The 16,160-nt window shown below is 37.2% G+C and overlaps 1 protein-coding gene across 4 annotated transcripts in view; it reads right to left on the reverse strand.

Moving 5' to 3' along the window:
- Positions 1-16,160, reverse strand: part of Invs (inversin) — a 145,824-nt gene that overhangs the window by 106,342 nt on the left and 23,322 nt on the right. For all 4 annotated transcript variants that reach the window (XM_075967241.1, XM_075967237.1, XM_075967239.1 and 1 more), the window contains exon 3: positions 12,351-12,517. In XM_075967241.1, the coding sequence (XP_075823356.1) occupies positions 12,351-12,517 (167 nt within the window). The remainder of the gene's footprint in view (positions 1-12,350; positions 12,518-16,160) is intronic.

The following is a 16,160-nucleotide window of genomic DNA, read 5'->3' on the forward strand; positions in this document are numbered from 1 at the left end:
TTTCCTCAGAAGTTCCCACTGCGTACTCGTATTCATGACGATGACCTACAAGGCCTTATAGGATTCAGTCACCACTTCTTTACCTTTCTAGCTTCCTCTTGTCTTTCCCTCACTAAGTTGTTCTAAGGCCAATCCACAGGAGCTTCTTGTTCTTCTCCAAGACCCCAGGCATGCTCCCTTTATAAGGCTTTGTCCCACTGTCCCTTCTCCGGTAAATGTTCTTACTTTGGTCCTCACCAGCCTAGTTCCAAAGGTTTGCCTCAGATACTATCTTTAAATTTTTTTCTTTATTTTTCTTTATTTATTTATTGTATTTTTTGAGACAGGGTTTCTCTGTGTAGCTTTGGCTGTTCTGGAACTCACTCTGTAGACCAGCTGGCTTCCACTCTGCCTCCTGAGTGCAGAGATTAAAGGTGTGTGCCACCACCTCCCATCTTCAGATATTATCTTACTTAATATTATTTTGATTATTCTATTTACAAATACAACCTGGACTGGTGTAGCTCAGTGACAAAGTGATTCCAAACATGGAAGAAACACTGGATTAAATTCCCAGCACTGCACTCATTCATTCACTCAATCACCCATAAAATAACAACCTGTCTTTTTTGCTCACACTCTCGCTTAGTCTCTCGATCCCCTAACTTTTATATTTTGTCTACCTATTATTATATTTTAAGCAACCATTTGGACCTTGTAGAAACTTAGAAACAGAAGGAGGTGCAGAGAACCTAAGACTGGTCATAAGGGAAAATGTTGTGGACAGGAATGACAATATGCATACTATAGGAATAATAAGCTCTCTGGGTTTTTCTTTCCCTCTTTAAACAGCAAAATATGAGCAGGATAAAAACAAGAAGAAAAATTGTATGAACAATTATAGTCCTATGACATATACAGATAATTAGAAAATTAATGCTCATGTTATTCTTTGGAATAAATGTTAAATTCAAAATTAATTTTTAAAAGGTTAAATGAAAGTAAATGGATCTGAAGTTCCTTTTATCAGCCATAAAAATATTCATTGGCCCTGTGCCCAGAGTCTAAAGGAAACCAGCATGAGTCTAATGAAAAACAAGCTGTAGGTCTCAGGGAAATTCAATATATTTTCTTTCTTTTCCTTTTAGTTTTTGATTGGTTTCCATGGGAATCTGGGCTTGTGGGGATCACTGAACCTATTCATGGACAGCAGATGCTTTATTTTCATGGCTTGGTAAAAGTAGGGGTCAGTGAAGAGATACAGATGATTAGGCAATGATTATGGCTGTGGGAAACAAGATTATGTTTAAAACAAAATTCTATAAGCTATAAAGAGTTTTAAAATGCAATCTTCAAGTCTGCTCTACCCTGTCTGAGAAGTATGATAACATAGAGTAAAAACAAATGCCAGAGTTAAGGGAAAGAGCTTTGGATCATGCTGTGAATCTGGTCAACAAGAAACAAACACTCCAGTGCTTCCTTGGACATGAGATGGGAAAACTGGATTTGGGGCAAATTCTTGGTCAGAAGAACCAGAAGCTAAAACCCATTGCCATTTTTCTTGAGTTCTCAGTAGTCCTCATTGTCCACTATATTCAGAGAGTCCGGTTTTATCCCAGGCTTTTTCAGCCCCAGGCCAGCTGGCCTTGGTGAGTTCCCAATAGAACATCCCCATTGTCTCAGTGTGTGGGTGCACCCCTTTCGGTCCTGAGTTCCTTGCTCGTGCTCTCTCTCCTTCTGCTCCTGATTTGGACCTTGAGATTAGGCAGTTTGGATGCTCAAATTACTAGACCTGGATGGAGGTGGGGGTTCCTTGGACTTCCCACAGGGCAGGGAACCCTGATTGCTCTTCGGGCTGATGACAGGGGGGACCTAATTGGGGGAGGGGGAGGGAAATGGGAGGCTGTGGGGGGGAAGAGACAGAAATCTTTAATAAATAAATAAATTTTAAAAAAAGATTACTAAACAAAAAAAAAGAACCAGAAGCTGAAAAAAGACGATGTGAAAACCTGAAAGAATGCTGAGGGAAATATGAATGTTCCCTTTTAATATGGCATATCAGGAGCACTAAGATGTGAGTCAGGTAACAAACCAAAGCAAGCAAAAGCCAAGCTAATTCTGACAGTAGGGACAAAGGCTTTAAAGAACTTGACCAAATTATACCCCAGTTTACATACAGAGAAACAGATAACACAAGATGAATCTGATGCAACTATAGAGTGACTACTACATAGCTAAGCAAAGGCTTTTTTCACATTAGAATCCTGTCAGAAAATTTCAAAATGATGACCTCAACATGATCAAATGACTAACAACTACATGCAAGTAGATGTACATGGACAAAAGCTCAACTATTAAGTAAATATGCTTGTATGAAATAACTTTAATCCACAAATCCATAGATACAGAAAGCTTATCAGTGGCTGTTAAGATTGGAGGAAAGAAGCAACAGGAAGAAGCTGATCAACAAGTAAGAAACTTTGCTTTATAGTTACAGAAATGCTTTGGAACTAGACAGAGGTAGCGACTACACATCATCAATGTACTAATGCTACCAACTTGTTCATTTTAAAATAACTAAGTTTGTTATATGAGTTTCACCAAGACAAATTAAGTTTTAGGACTTATTTTTATTTATGTACTTATTTTGTTTTTCGAGACATGGTTTCTATGTAGCTTTGGAGCCTGTCCTGGAACTAGCTCTTGTAGACCAGGCTATCCTCGAAATCACAGAAATCCACCTTCCTGTCTCCCAAGTGCTGGGATTAAAGGCGTGCACCACCACTGCCCAGTGAGTTTTAGGACTTACTTTTATGTGTATGTGTAAGTGCCTCCATATACATATGTGTACCATATTTATACCTGGTACCTGTGTAGGCCATAAGGTGTTGAATCCCTTGGGACTAGAGTTATAGAAGGTTGTGAATCGCCATGTGGCTATCAGAAACCAAACCTGAGTCTGATGTAAGGGCAGTCAGTGCTTTTAGCTGTTGAGCTATGTCTAATTAAAGCTAGTGTACTTGTCAAGCATGGTGGCACATACCTGTAATTCCAGCACCCAGGAGACAGAGGCAAGAGGATCACAGGCTTGGTGTCAATCTAAGATATACAATGAATTACAGGCAGCCTGGGTTATGAGATACTCTATTCAAAAAAAAAAATCAATGGGCAGGTTTTATATAGACAGAAAACAAGGGCTTATTTCAGATGTGCTGAAACTGACGGTTTTGGAAAGATAATCAGTAAGAGATTTTAAGACAATAGCTGAAAAATCTGGTCTGGAACTAGGGAGATGGATTAGTTCTAAAGACAAAGATGTGAGAGAAAACAAACAGAGGATCTGAGGGTGAAAGAACAGTACAAAGGAAACAAGAGTCACTATGGGATCATGGGAGTCAACAGCGAAAGGTAAGAGGAGCAAGTGGTCAAGTACAAAAGTCAGAGAAACAAGGAAGGATAAGGATGCAGGAAAGAGTAAGTCCACAAAATGAGGTCGTATTGTCAAAACAAGAACTACAAACAAGTCAAGAAGATTCATATAAAATAGAGAAGTACAAGGTATGGCTATGGGCTAGCTAGTCTGAAGTCAATCTGATGCACAAACTAGAGTTACCTGAAAGGAGGGAACCTCGACTGAGAAGATGCCTCCATAAGATCCTCTGTAATGCATTTTCTTAATTAGTGATTGATGGGGAGGGCCGAGCCCATTGTGGGTGTTTCCATCCTGGGATGGTGGTCCTGGATATAAGAAGGCAGGCTGAGCAAGTCAGGAAGTGCCACCCCTCCATGGCCTCCACATCAGCTCCTGTCCCCAGGATCCTGCCCTTTTGAGTTTCTGTCCTAGCTTCCTTCAATGATGAACACTGATGTGGGAGTAGAAGCTGAATAAACCCTTTCCTCTCCAACTTGTTTTTTGGTTATGGGGCTTTGCTACAGCCATAGGAAACCCTATCTTAGACAGGCTATAAAAGACATCTCTCACACAGACAATAAAGAGGACCCTAAGAGAGACAGACATACATGGATCTACCTAGGAAGGAAAAAAAAGACAAAATCTGAGTAAATTGGGAGCATGAGGAGCAGGGAGAAGGGTTGAAGGGGAAAGGTGAGGAAGGGGAGTGGGGAAAAATGTAGAGCTCAATAAAAACAATAAAAAGGCACCTCTCCCTATATATTTTAACTTGCTTTTGTTTGAAGAATTTTATAAAAAATAATTTGAAAATGAAAGTCAAAGACATTAAGATTCGATTAGTTTCTTTATCCAAAGAATAAACTTTCCTTGTCTTTTGATATAAACACACAGCTTGGTTCAGGCAAATGATAGATCAGACAGGAAAGGGCTACGAGAATGAGGCAAATGATTGGTCAGAAGGTAAGAGTCATGAGAATGAGGCAAATGATTGGTCAGAAGGTAAGAACCATGGGATGGGGACATATGACAATATTTCTTAAATTTACAACTTTTTTTTGAGTCAAAGAAAAAAGTTATTTTGAAGATTAGATGTTTAAATATATATATAATTTTACTAGTAAGATTAAAGTCAGTAAATATGTCAGGCTCACTACTTCTCCTAATTAAAATTACTTATAAAGTATAAAAGGTATAAAGTTACTTATACATTTAATACATTATTATATGTAGTTCTCAGTTTTTTGTTGTTGTTGTTTTTTTGTTTTTTGTTTTTTCTTTTCCCCGAGATAGGGTTTCTCCACACAGCTTTGGAGCCTGCCCTGGAATTCACTTTGCAGACCAGACTGGCTTCGGCATCACATCATCGCCTGCCTCTGCCTCCCGAGTGCTGGGATTAAAGGCGTGCACCACTATCACCCAACAAGTTCTCAGTCTTTTTAAAGTTTGAAATCATCAAGAAAAAAAATCACTGACAATATGTTTACATTTAATATTTATTGGATGATTGAAAATATAAGAATTGAATTAAATGAGTTTGAAATCATCAAGAAAAAAAATTCACTGACAATATGTTTACATTTAATATTTATTGGATGATTGAAAATATAAGAATTGAATTAAATGACAATTTAAAATGAAATATTTGATTAGGCACATCAATTTCTAAATGCATTGAAAGAGTACTATAACTAGAAGAGTCATTACTTATATGGTCTTCAGATAATGTTCAAGTCTGTGTGTTTGTAAACATCATGCACAAGTTAGCTGCCTTCTGTGGTCTCTGGCACAGATGTTAATACTGATATTTTATTTCTTAAATATTCACAATTCTATGAAGTAGGTAAGGTAGTAATATAAACCCTATTTTATAAAGCCTTTGAGACTTAAACCACCTGTGTCAGGTCACAAGCCTAGTGAGTGATGTCCTGTGGTACCAGATGTCTTTGAATTATGAATGGAATATAAATCTTGAAACTTCAGATCCGATTTCTTTTTCATTATGTCATATTGACTCAAAAGAGATCTGGAAATCAGTAGGTCCTTGTCATCTAATGAAGCACTACGTTATCAGTTCACATTAGCTACTACTGCCCTGCACCTAATCCAAGTATGTGCGTTTTATGGAATCAGAGTGTTGTGTTTGGGAGATGGGAAGCAAGGGCCCTTCACAGCCCTAAGCCTCCACTCATCATCCTTGTCAGAGATTGCTTCAATAGGACATCAACTTTCTTATCTAGTTTACTCAGCTTTAGGGCCAAAACATCTCACTCTACGCCTTCAATCATAAAACCCACTGCAAATTGCTTTCCCATTTGTATAATGAGAATAGTTTCCCAGGGATATTTTGATTTATAACTAGCTGTCAGCAATATTCAGATGTGTTGTAAACTCATGCCATGCTCACTAAACAAACCACTTTTTTACCTGAGCTATTATTAAGACACTGGGATAAGTGAATAGTTCATTGATATAACACTGATGTAGTATGTGAAGAATCCTGAGTTTTATTCCCAGTCCTGAAAAAATAGAAAATATTTTTTTGCTTTTATGAATAGAGTTTTTTCAAACACTTTTTAGTAGAAAGAGTTCATTTATCTTATGTATTACTAAGGCTTAAATTTGCAACTGCGTGTCTAGTGGGTAGGTATCTTCTACTGTTTTCTAGGGTGCATGTGACAATTTATATTCTCATGAAAATGCTGAGTTTCAGTTCTGCCAACACCAACTGGGGAATCACCTATCTCCCATTTTTTTCCCATTTTATTTTAGATATTGAAGTGGCTCAGTAGTAATATCTTACCATGGTGTTTGCATTTTCCTTTTTGCCAATGATGATGTATACCTTTTCAGGTGTCTTTTGGGTATTTTTATACAATCTTTAGTAAACCAGGGCTACAGATTCAAATATAAGTAAATCTCAAAATATAATGGTCAATTAAAAAATAAGTTGCAGAAATTAGTATGCATGCCCCAGCCTGTCTAGGATAGAGGATGTAACTCTGCCCAACAAATGCTCCCTCCTCTCTCGTGCCTTTGCTGCCATGATTGAAAAGAGCAAGAAAAGGGAACTAAGTGAACAGACTGTGTTGTAAATGATGTGAAATTTCTTCAGGAAGTTTTGAGATTTGTTTTGAGATTCTTGGTATTGAGGGGAAAAAAACCCTTAAGTCTCAGCTTGAAGGAAGTCAGGTAAACCAACTGGACTTCATTTCACTTGGACAGAAATGTAAGAATTGAAAACAATGCTTTAGAGAACTTAAGGGTGACATTCACACAAATAAGGGACTGTATTTTCTCTATTTACAATAAATTTTATATTTTCTCTTGATTATCATTTTGTGGAATATACCACAACCACAAGGGGTCCTAAGGAATTTTTGTTGTTGTTATGATATTGTCTATAATTGCAAAATGGAGAAAACATTTTCTTAAGGGAAAAAAAGCTGCAGAATGATGAATATCAGAATGCAGAGCTATACCACTAAAGCCAGGGAAAGGTGGCACACAAAAGCAGATGAATCTCTGTTAGTTCAAGGCTACCATGGGCCACACAAGATTGAATCTGTCTAAAAGAGAAACAGAACTCACTCAAAGATGATCCCAGCACTTGGGATCCCAGCACTAGGAAGATGGAGACAAGCGTGAAATGGCTGAGTGGAGAGAGGAAAATAAGGTAGAAGGAGACAGGAGAGCAGTGCAGTCTGAGGTTTGGTGGAGACAGATGAAGTCTGGAGACACAGTATGAGGACAGGATCACCTCTTCAGTCTGAACAATGGTAGAGGTAAAAGGTCTCTCTAGTGATTGGCCTCTCTGCTTCTCTGCTCCTCAGCACTAACCCCAATATCTGACTCTGGCTATTATTATTATTATTATTATTATTACCAACTATAATTTGAGTTATATACAGAATTTTATAAAACCTGTTTATAAAATTGTAAAGGGAGGTCATAGAAAATAGAAAGAAAATAAATACATCTATTTATTTAAACTTTCAACAGTTTAAAGCCCATACCTTTCATGATAAATTAATCACGGATTCATTCCTGTTTATTAAATAAGTACTGACTATTAAGTGTCAAGAACTGTGCTAGAACTGTAGTGATAAACTCAGGTAAGATATGGCCTTTGTCCTCAGATTAAATGGGGGGAGATAAAACTCATTTAAAGAGGTATGTCAGATGGACTACATCTAGAGAGACTCAACAATAAATGTATTTCAAGTTTTCTTTGTTTCGTTTTTTTTTTTTTTTTTTTTTTTTTTTTGCAAAAAAGAGACATGACTGAGTTGAAGCCAGCCTGAAATACAAAATGAGTTCCAGGACAGTCAGAACTGTTACAGAGAGAAACCCTGTCTCAAAACAAAACAACCTTCAGAAAACCAAAACAACAACAAAAATGAGATATGATAAGTGACAGTTACACTGCAAAATAATGAGGCACTAACCCATATAAACAAATTACTATAGGAATATGTTTCCACCACTATTAAACCTAAGATAATAAAACCCCTAAAAACCCAGTATAGTTTTATATTTTAAAAAATACATAATAGCATGAGCATAGGTATCAACAATAACACTTACCGTTTATGTGCTTTGACTGTTGCTATATTTTAAATGCATTCATTACAAGGTAGATGGGCCACCTGTATGAAAGTTGTCTATCTTGTATTTCAACACAGTACCAGTTATGTAGTACTTTTATGTTTGTAAATGAATCATGGTTATATTCATGAAAACTGAATTACACAAATAGTAAATCTATGTGTGTGAACGTGGACTGTCACCCTGAGGTGTTACTCATCAGGTGTCATCCACCTTGTTTTAGACAGGATTTCTCACTGGCCTTGAGCTCACTATTAGTGTAGATTGGTCAGATCTACCTGTCTCTGCATCCCAGCAGTAAGATTATAAGCATGTGTCATCATTCCAGGATTTGTTGTTTGTTAGTTGAAACAGGGTCTCTCTACATAGCCCTGGCTGTCCTGGAATTCACTATGGAGACCAGGCTGCTCTTAAACTCACATAGATCCATCCTCCTGCCTCAGCCTCCGAGTGCTGGGATTAATGGCATGCACCACCATGCTCAGCTCCATACCAGCTTTATTACACTGATTCTAGGACTCAAACTCAGGTCCTCAGACTTACATGGCAGGCACCTCATCTACTGAACTATTTTCTCAGTCCAAATAGCACACTTCTAAGACCACAGATATCAGATTTAAATGAAATAAACAATGCAGGAAAAGTTCACTTTGATGAAAAGAAAGGAAGTTTAATGGAGGCTGTACCAACAGCCTCAACCTATAGCAGATATGTGTAATTTATTTTTCCTATTCTGCCAATTTACATAACCATGATTACCTTGGGAATGTCTGGCAACCACTTGTTGAGCCAACACTTCCATGGTGTATCTCTTAGAGTCAACTCCACTCCATTGGCTCGACTATAATACCTCACTATGTGCCTACACTTTCTTCCTCTTTCAAAGAGATTTGGCTGCCATGTTAACCTCCTTACATACTTCATTCATGTAACCTTTCATATTTCCTAAACGGCTCCATTGTAGATAAAATTTTTCATTAGAAAACAAAACAAAACATAGGTATTGCATTGTGCAAAAGCCTTACACCAGTACAAATTGATATTTTGTGGCTGAAAATTAATGAGCTTGAGTTAGCAAAATTAATTATCTGTAAGTTTTAAAGTGAGAATGAATCCCCATACAAAAATCAATTTGTTATGGACTAAAAGACTTAACCGTGAAAGAAAATGTAAGAATAGTTTAAAAATAATCAATGTTCAGCTGTTCAGCTTCCCAGCTGCTGTTTACTCTCGCTGAGCCCCACACTGCACAAACACAGTTTAACTTTGACTAGATAGACCTTGTAGCAGGATGTTTGGGTTCCTCCTCCACTGTTCTCTCCATTCTAGCAACACCATCTATACTTTGGTTTCTTCAACCTCATAAGACTGTTAGGGTTATACTTATTTGCATTAAAAAATTAGAAAATACTTTTAAAGGAAAAAGCCAGGATGACTGTGGTACTCTTAGTACAGGCTTTCTTTCCATAAATGATTATATTTTCTTAAAGTATGTTCATGCTGATTATTCTCAGTGCTTTTAAACACTGGGCATATATTTTTTCCAGTAATACGAGATATATACATATATGTCTGGCAGAGTGCTACCTGAAAAATCGGCAGGCATGGTCAGAATGCATGCTTTGTCACAGAAGTCTTTTCTTGGGTTCTCCTTTTTCTGGTTTTTCTCTTTACCTTTAAATAACCATTGGTGGTTATTTTATATTGTCTTCAATTTTTCCAGTACTGCTATGTTTCATAGACTAAATAGGTTGTTTCTGTTGACTTATGTTCATGGTAGACTACTTCCTTCTTTGTTTGGCTGTCTTTCATATTTGGTTTATTTTAATAGGGGGGACTCCTGGAAATTTAATGCAAAGATGTTCTTTAAAGTGTGTGTGTGTGTGTTCTCAGAAACAGGACATCTTAACAGACTTATGCTTAAAAATTTTTTTTTGATCATTCAACATCATATTTCTGCTATTATGCATGTTCAATTTTGATTTCTTAAAAATGATACTTTATTGAAAACACAAAATCAAATACAACACCCAGGTCTGACTGGGAAGAGCAAGATACTAAATAATTATTCCCATTCTTGCTCTGGAGAGTATAGTAGTATAACTTACAGACACATCCCTGCTCTTGGTAAGCATGTGAAAAAAGCAACAGCAAAGGGGGGTTGTAATTATCAGATACTTGAAAAAGCATGAAACTTGTATGTAATCAACTATATAAGTTCTAGCAGATAGGTCTTAATTCTATTTATCTTTTGATACTATAAAAACCATAATCAAAAAAAATCAAGGCCAACAAGATGGTGGATGTGGTAGTTTGAATGAGACTGTACCCCATGAACTCAGATTTTTGAGTACTTGGTTCCATGATAGCCCATCTGGTGAGGCTTAGGAGGTGTGATCTTGCTGAAGGAAGTATGTCACAAGGGGTGGTCTTAGAGATTTCAAAGTCTATGCCTCTCCCAGTTTGCTCTTTCTGCTTCCTGTTTGTGGTTCAAGATGTGAGTTCTTGGTTGCTGTTCCAGGAAGCATGCCTTAGCTTTGCTGTCATGACCTCTAACCCTCTGGATCAACCAGCTCAAATAAACCCTTCTATAAGTTGCCTTAATCATGGTATTTTACTGCAGCAGTAGAAAATTAACTAATACAGCGGACAAAGGCATGTGTGGCACAAATCTAAGTTCAATCTCAAAACACAGGTAAGAGTAGAAAGAGAACAGACACTGACCTCCACATATGCTCATACAGCATGTATACACAACACACATAAGAGTTTTAAAATTTAAAAATATCAAAATAGGAAGCCTGGTGGGGTGCCTTACACCTCTAATTCCAACACTAGGTGAGCTGAGGTGGACAAACTGCCACAAGTTTGAGGCCTGCCTATGTCACATGGAGACTGTCTGAAAACAATAGACACATACATAGAGACACACATACACATACACAAAACCACCACCACAACAAAACAAAACAAAATAAAAAACCCACAAAATAAGCAGGCAAACAAACAAACAAAAAACAAGCCCAAATTAACATTGAAACAAAAATCAACAGGGAATAATGTACTGCATCTGACAAAGCTAACTGGGCTGATGAGTCAAGCCCCTCTACCAACCACGCTGGTCACATTAACTCTCTAAGAAGTCACAGTATTAGATCATCAGCTTAAATCCTTATCCCCAGTCCCCAATGATCTACTTGATGTCAGGGTTTTTCAACCTATATTTTTAAAAGTTGAATTTCATACCTAAGTGGCTCACAATAAGAAGTCTAAAGGGTATTAAATTCTTAATATTGGGACCATTCTTAATTTTTTATGGTAACAAGCTAAATATAGTTAACCCTTCCAAAGTGAATAATCTAGTTATCTGATAAGCCTAGGTGAAAATGGCTTTTAGGTAAGTCTTTGAATTAATTTAGAAGCATCTTGTTTTATCTTTTTACTGTGTGTATTTTAAAATTCTGAACTCTGAACCTGGTATGGTGGCTCATGCCTTTAATCCCAGTACCTGGGAGGCAGAGGCAGGCAGATCTCCGTGATGCTGAGGCCAGCCTAGTCTACAGAGTGAATTCTAGGACAGCTAGAGCTACACAGTAAAACTGTATCTCAAAAAACAAGACAAAAATCTGAACTCAGTTACAATTACTTTAAAACTTGAAACCACTGATATTGGCAATATAATTTTATATTTTTTAAATGCTGAAATTATACTAAGAAGCTGAAAGTAAATTTATTTATGGTCCTAATGGCACAGATTTCTACAGAGAATGAAACTTATAATTATAAAGGTAGTAGTCACGAGAGAAAAATAGACCATGCAAAGCCCAAAGATTCACGTTCATTTCCAACACTAAGTCCGACCACGGGGAATGCGGCTGTGTTCTGTTTTGTCTTTATGTTTTCTTCATACATGGGTTTCATGTGCATGTGCAGGGTGCTTGCACCTGTGTGTTTCTATGTGTGGAGACTGCAGAGCAGCCCTGGTGGTTGTTTCTCAGGTGCCATCCAACTTGCATTTTGTGGACACAGGGGCTCTTTATTGGCCTGGAACTCAGTGCTTATGTTAGGCTGGCTAGTCAGTAAGCCTGTCTCTAGCAGTTCTCCAGTTTTTTAGCTTAAGTTCTGGGAATATTTGTGCTTGGAGGCAAGCATTTCATCAACCAAGCTAGTTCTTTACCAACAGTCCCAGTTACCCTGTTTTATAGACTGTGTTATTATAATCACAGTTTACAGAATATTTGCAGAAACCCAGAAACCTAGTATTATGCCTTTGTCATTTATTTGTTCACTGCACATTTCTACCAGTCAAGTAACAAACAGCCAGTCTCCTCTTCATAGTGATCTGGCTTCTCACCTTTTGAGCTGCAAGGTGGAGGGCTGTTCTCCGGCTATGGTCAGTCTTATTGACATCTGCTCCTGCTTTCAGAAGAGCATCTGCACAGTCCAGTCTGTCTGCCAACACACAGTACATGAGTGGTGTTCTTCCAAATTGGTCTTCTTTGTCTTTAAGAGCAGGGTTTCCTGTAAGTATAAGAAAGAGTTATATTTAATAATTATTACTAATATAAGTAGGAGACACATTCACTAAATCCTTATTATTGAGTACTGTACTAAATCCATTGCATATTATTTCTTTTTAATTTAGTCTATGAGGCAGACATAAGCATCTCTACATTATCAGAGAAATGTATTAGCCTATATACATGCATACTGAGATTACATGGCAGAGCTAGAATACCAACTTGCTGATGACTTTAATGGTCATATCTGTATTATATTACTTTTAATAAACATTTTGAGATATGGAGTTATTCCTTTTTCTGCCTTACTTTTTCCTTTTGTCAACAAATACTTATTTGGTACTACCCTTAGAGGGTGTATTGTAAATGCTTTTTTCTGTCACTCAAAAGAAGATAAGGACCAATATCCAAGGTTGTCTCCTGACCTCCACATGCATTCACATGTACATGTATGCATGATATGGCACACATGTGGCGATCAGAGCACAGCTTCTGAGTGTCAGTTCTGTCCTTCCACCAGGTAGGTTCTGAGCATCAAACTCAGGCCATCACGTTTGGTAGCAAATGCCATTATTCAACTGAGCCATTTTACTAGTGCTGTAGAGGTAACTATTTTTAACACAGTAAAATACTGATCATAAGCATATTACACTGTTGGGAGCAGTGAGACCCCAGATCCTGAATTTCTTGTAAACAATTTGTTTTCCCCTGATCTGAGTGCCTACAGCTGCTCTGAGCATGAGACCTTCAGGAGTTCCTGATGGCAGGAGAGTGGTGTCTGGTGGGTTTGGCTGGGGCGTGGCTATCCCTATATAATCTGCCCCTGAACACAATAAAGGAAGCATTCTTGGGGAAGTCAAGGATGACCTGTGCCGCTGTCTTTCTGTCTGTGTGTGTCTGTGTATTTTAACCTCCAGCCCCCTTGCTGAAGCTCGGTAACTGGGTAATAGTGCACCGAGCACAGACACGGGGTTGGGGGTGGGGAATTGGAGGTCTCCACGGAGATATCGGCATTATACAACAAATATTAATGTGAATCAGGAGAAATCAAAACCTACACTATTAGAAAGAACATAAAATGGTATCACCACTTTGGGAAACAATTTTTCAAGATATTAAATCCAGAGTTACAACTTGATGCAGCAAGTTTACTCCCAAATATATACCCAAAAACATGTTCAAAAATTTCCATAATAAACTATTCATCATAGCTCTAAAATGAAATCACAAATAACCTGCTGATGAATGGACAAACAAAATGCTGTATGTCTACAAACTGAAAATTATACTCAACCAAAGGAACAAAATCCAATAAATTACAACACAGACCCTGAAAACATATGATGAGTGAAAGAAGCTGGTCCAATTACTATATGTTGTATGACTTTTTTATTGATAAGTAATGTCTGGTACAAATACATCTATTCAAATAGAGAGAGTATATTAGCAGTTACCTTTAACTTGGAGGAATCTGTTGGATTTGAGCCAGTATACCTACCCTAGAGCAATACTGACGAATATATTGCATATCATCCTAGAACTTGCATCTGGCGATGGATGGAGATAGAGACAGAGACCCACACTGGAGCACTGGACTGAGCTCCCAAGGTCCCAATGACGAGCAGAAAGAGTGAGAACATGAGCAAAGATGTCGGGACCACGAGGAGTGCACCCACCCACTGAGACAGTGGAGCTGATCTACTGGGAGCTCACCAAGGCCAGCTGGACTGTTACCAGAAAAAGCATGGGATAAAACTGGACTCTCGGAACATGGCGAACAATGAGGGCTGATGAGACGCCAAGGACATTGGCACGCGGTTTTGATCCTACGCAATGTGCTGGCTTGGCGGGAGCCTAGCCAGTCTGGATGTTCACCTTCCTAGATATGGATGGAGGGGGGAGGACCTAGGACTTACCACAGGGCAGGGAACCCTGACAGCTCTTTGGACTGGAAAGGGAGGGGGAGAGGAGTGGGGGGAAGGGGAGAGGGGTGGGAGGAGGGGGAGAAGAGTGGGAGGAGGGGGAGAAGAGTGGGAGGAGGGGGAGGGAAATGGGAGGCTGATGGGAGGAGGTGGAAATTTGGTTTTTTTTCTTTTCTTTATCCTCCTTTTATCAATAAAAAAAAATTGTGTGAAAAAAAAACAAAAAAAAAGATTTTTTAGCATGGGGCGGTAATAAAATTGTTTTAGTATTAAGTATGTGACTAAATAAAACCATTAAATTGTATAATTTTGATTGGTAAACTGTATATGAATTTTATCTATTTCCTAAGAGCACTTAGGAAAGTTGACTACATGTAAGTTGAAATGGAATAGTAAAACTATTCAATAAATGGGAAGGAAGACAATGAAGAGGAACCAAAGAGATTAGAATCATAAAGAGCATACAATAAATTGAAAATCTTAAATCCTAGCACTTGCAATGACATTAAGTGTAAATAATATAGAAGCAAATTGCTAAAAAGACATGAGACAGAAAAAAATCCATATACACTTTAGTTATTAAAAATCATTTACTATATAATAACAAATGATTAAAAGTAAAATCAGAGCAAAGACCTAACATGCAAACATTAATTAATACAGTTGAAGTAAGTTAATATCTAATTGAGTAGACAACAGTAAAGTTGTAAACTATGAGGAATTCTTTAAGTATGAAAGGGTCAAGTCAACAAAAATATAGTAATGCTAAATATATATGTATTAAAACACAGCCTTGAATTATATAGCAAAACTGATAAATTAGAAATCTCTGAAAGATTCAAAATATATATGTATTAAAACACAGCCTTGAATTATATAGCAAAACTGATAAATTAGAAATCTCTGAAAGATTCAAACTTATACTTAGTAACTTTAACATTCCTCTTTCAAAAGTACCAACAAGATCTAAAATCAAGACCTGCAAGGATAAGACAGACATCACTACAAAAGCAGCTAGGTCCAATAAATATTTTAATATCTGGCAGTGACAGCCAGATACTATCTATTAGAACACTCATACAGCATTCTCCAAATAGACCAAGAAAGCTGCCAGAAATGTTAAAACCACACTAAGAAAAACTCTGCCAGTGTGAACTTGGAAAGAGAATTCTGAATACTGGTTCATAGAACCAAGAATAAAAGACCTGAAGGACTGAAAACCTACCAAGTATGTTCTCTGATAGTAATATAATTAAGCAAATAATAAATAATAGAGTTGTAATGGAAAATCATCAAATACTTGGGACTTAAACAACATACTTTAAGGTAAGCCATGGGTTAAAAAGAAAATTTCAAGGGAAAATTTAAAACAATTAATTATTAAATGAAAAAAATTAAAATATTGCCCTATACACAAGGGAATCTCCACAAGAAATACACAGCACTGAAAATTTACATAAGAATAGAAGAACTGTTTCAGATTGATAAACTATGCTTCCTCTTTAGTATACTAAGATGAGCAAATTTAACTCAAAAAGAGGAAGAACATAATAAAAGTAATAGAGATCAGTGAAATTAAAGTGTGAAAAATAGAAAAATTAATGGAGCTAAAAGCTCTTGGAAAACAAACAAAAAATCTACAATTAGAGTTATCATTAAAAACAGATTATACTAGATGGGACACTGCTGTATTCAATGGTAGAACACTTGCCTTAAATATAT

This window comes from Microtus pennsylvanicus, chromosome 3 (assembly GCF_037038515.1).
Source record: "Microtus pennsylvanicus isolate mMicPen1 chromosome 3, mMicPen1.hap1, whole genome shotgun sequence".
Classification (NCBI taxonomy): domain Eukaryota; kingdom Metazoa; phylum Chordata; class Mammalia; order Rodentia; family Cricetidae; genus Microtus; species Microtus pennsylvanicus.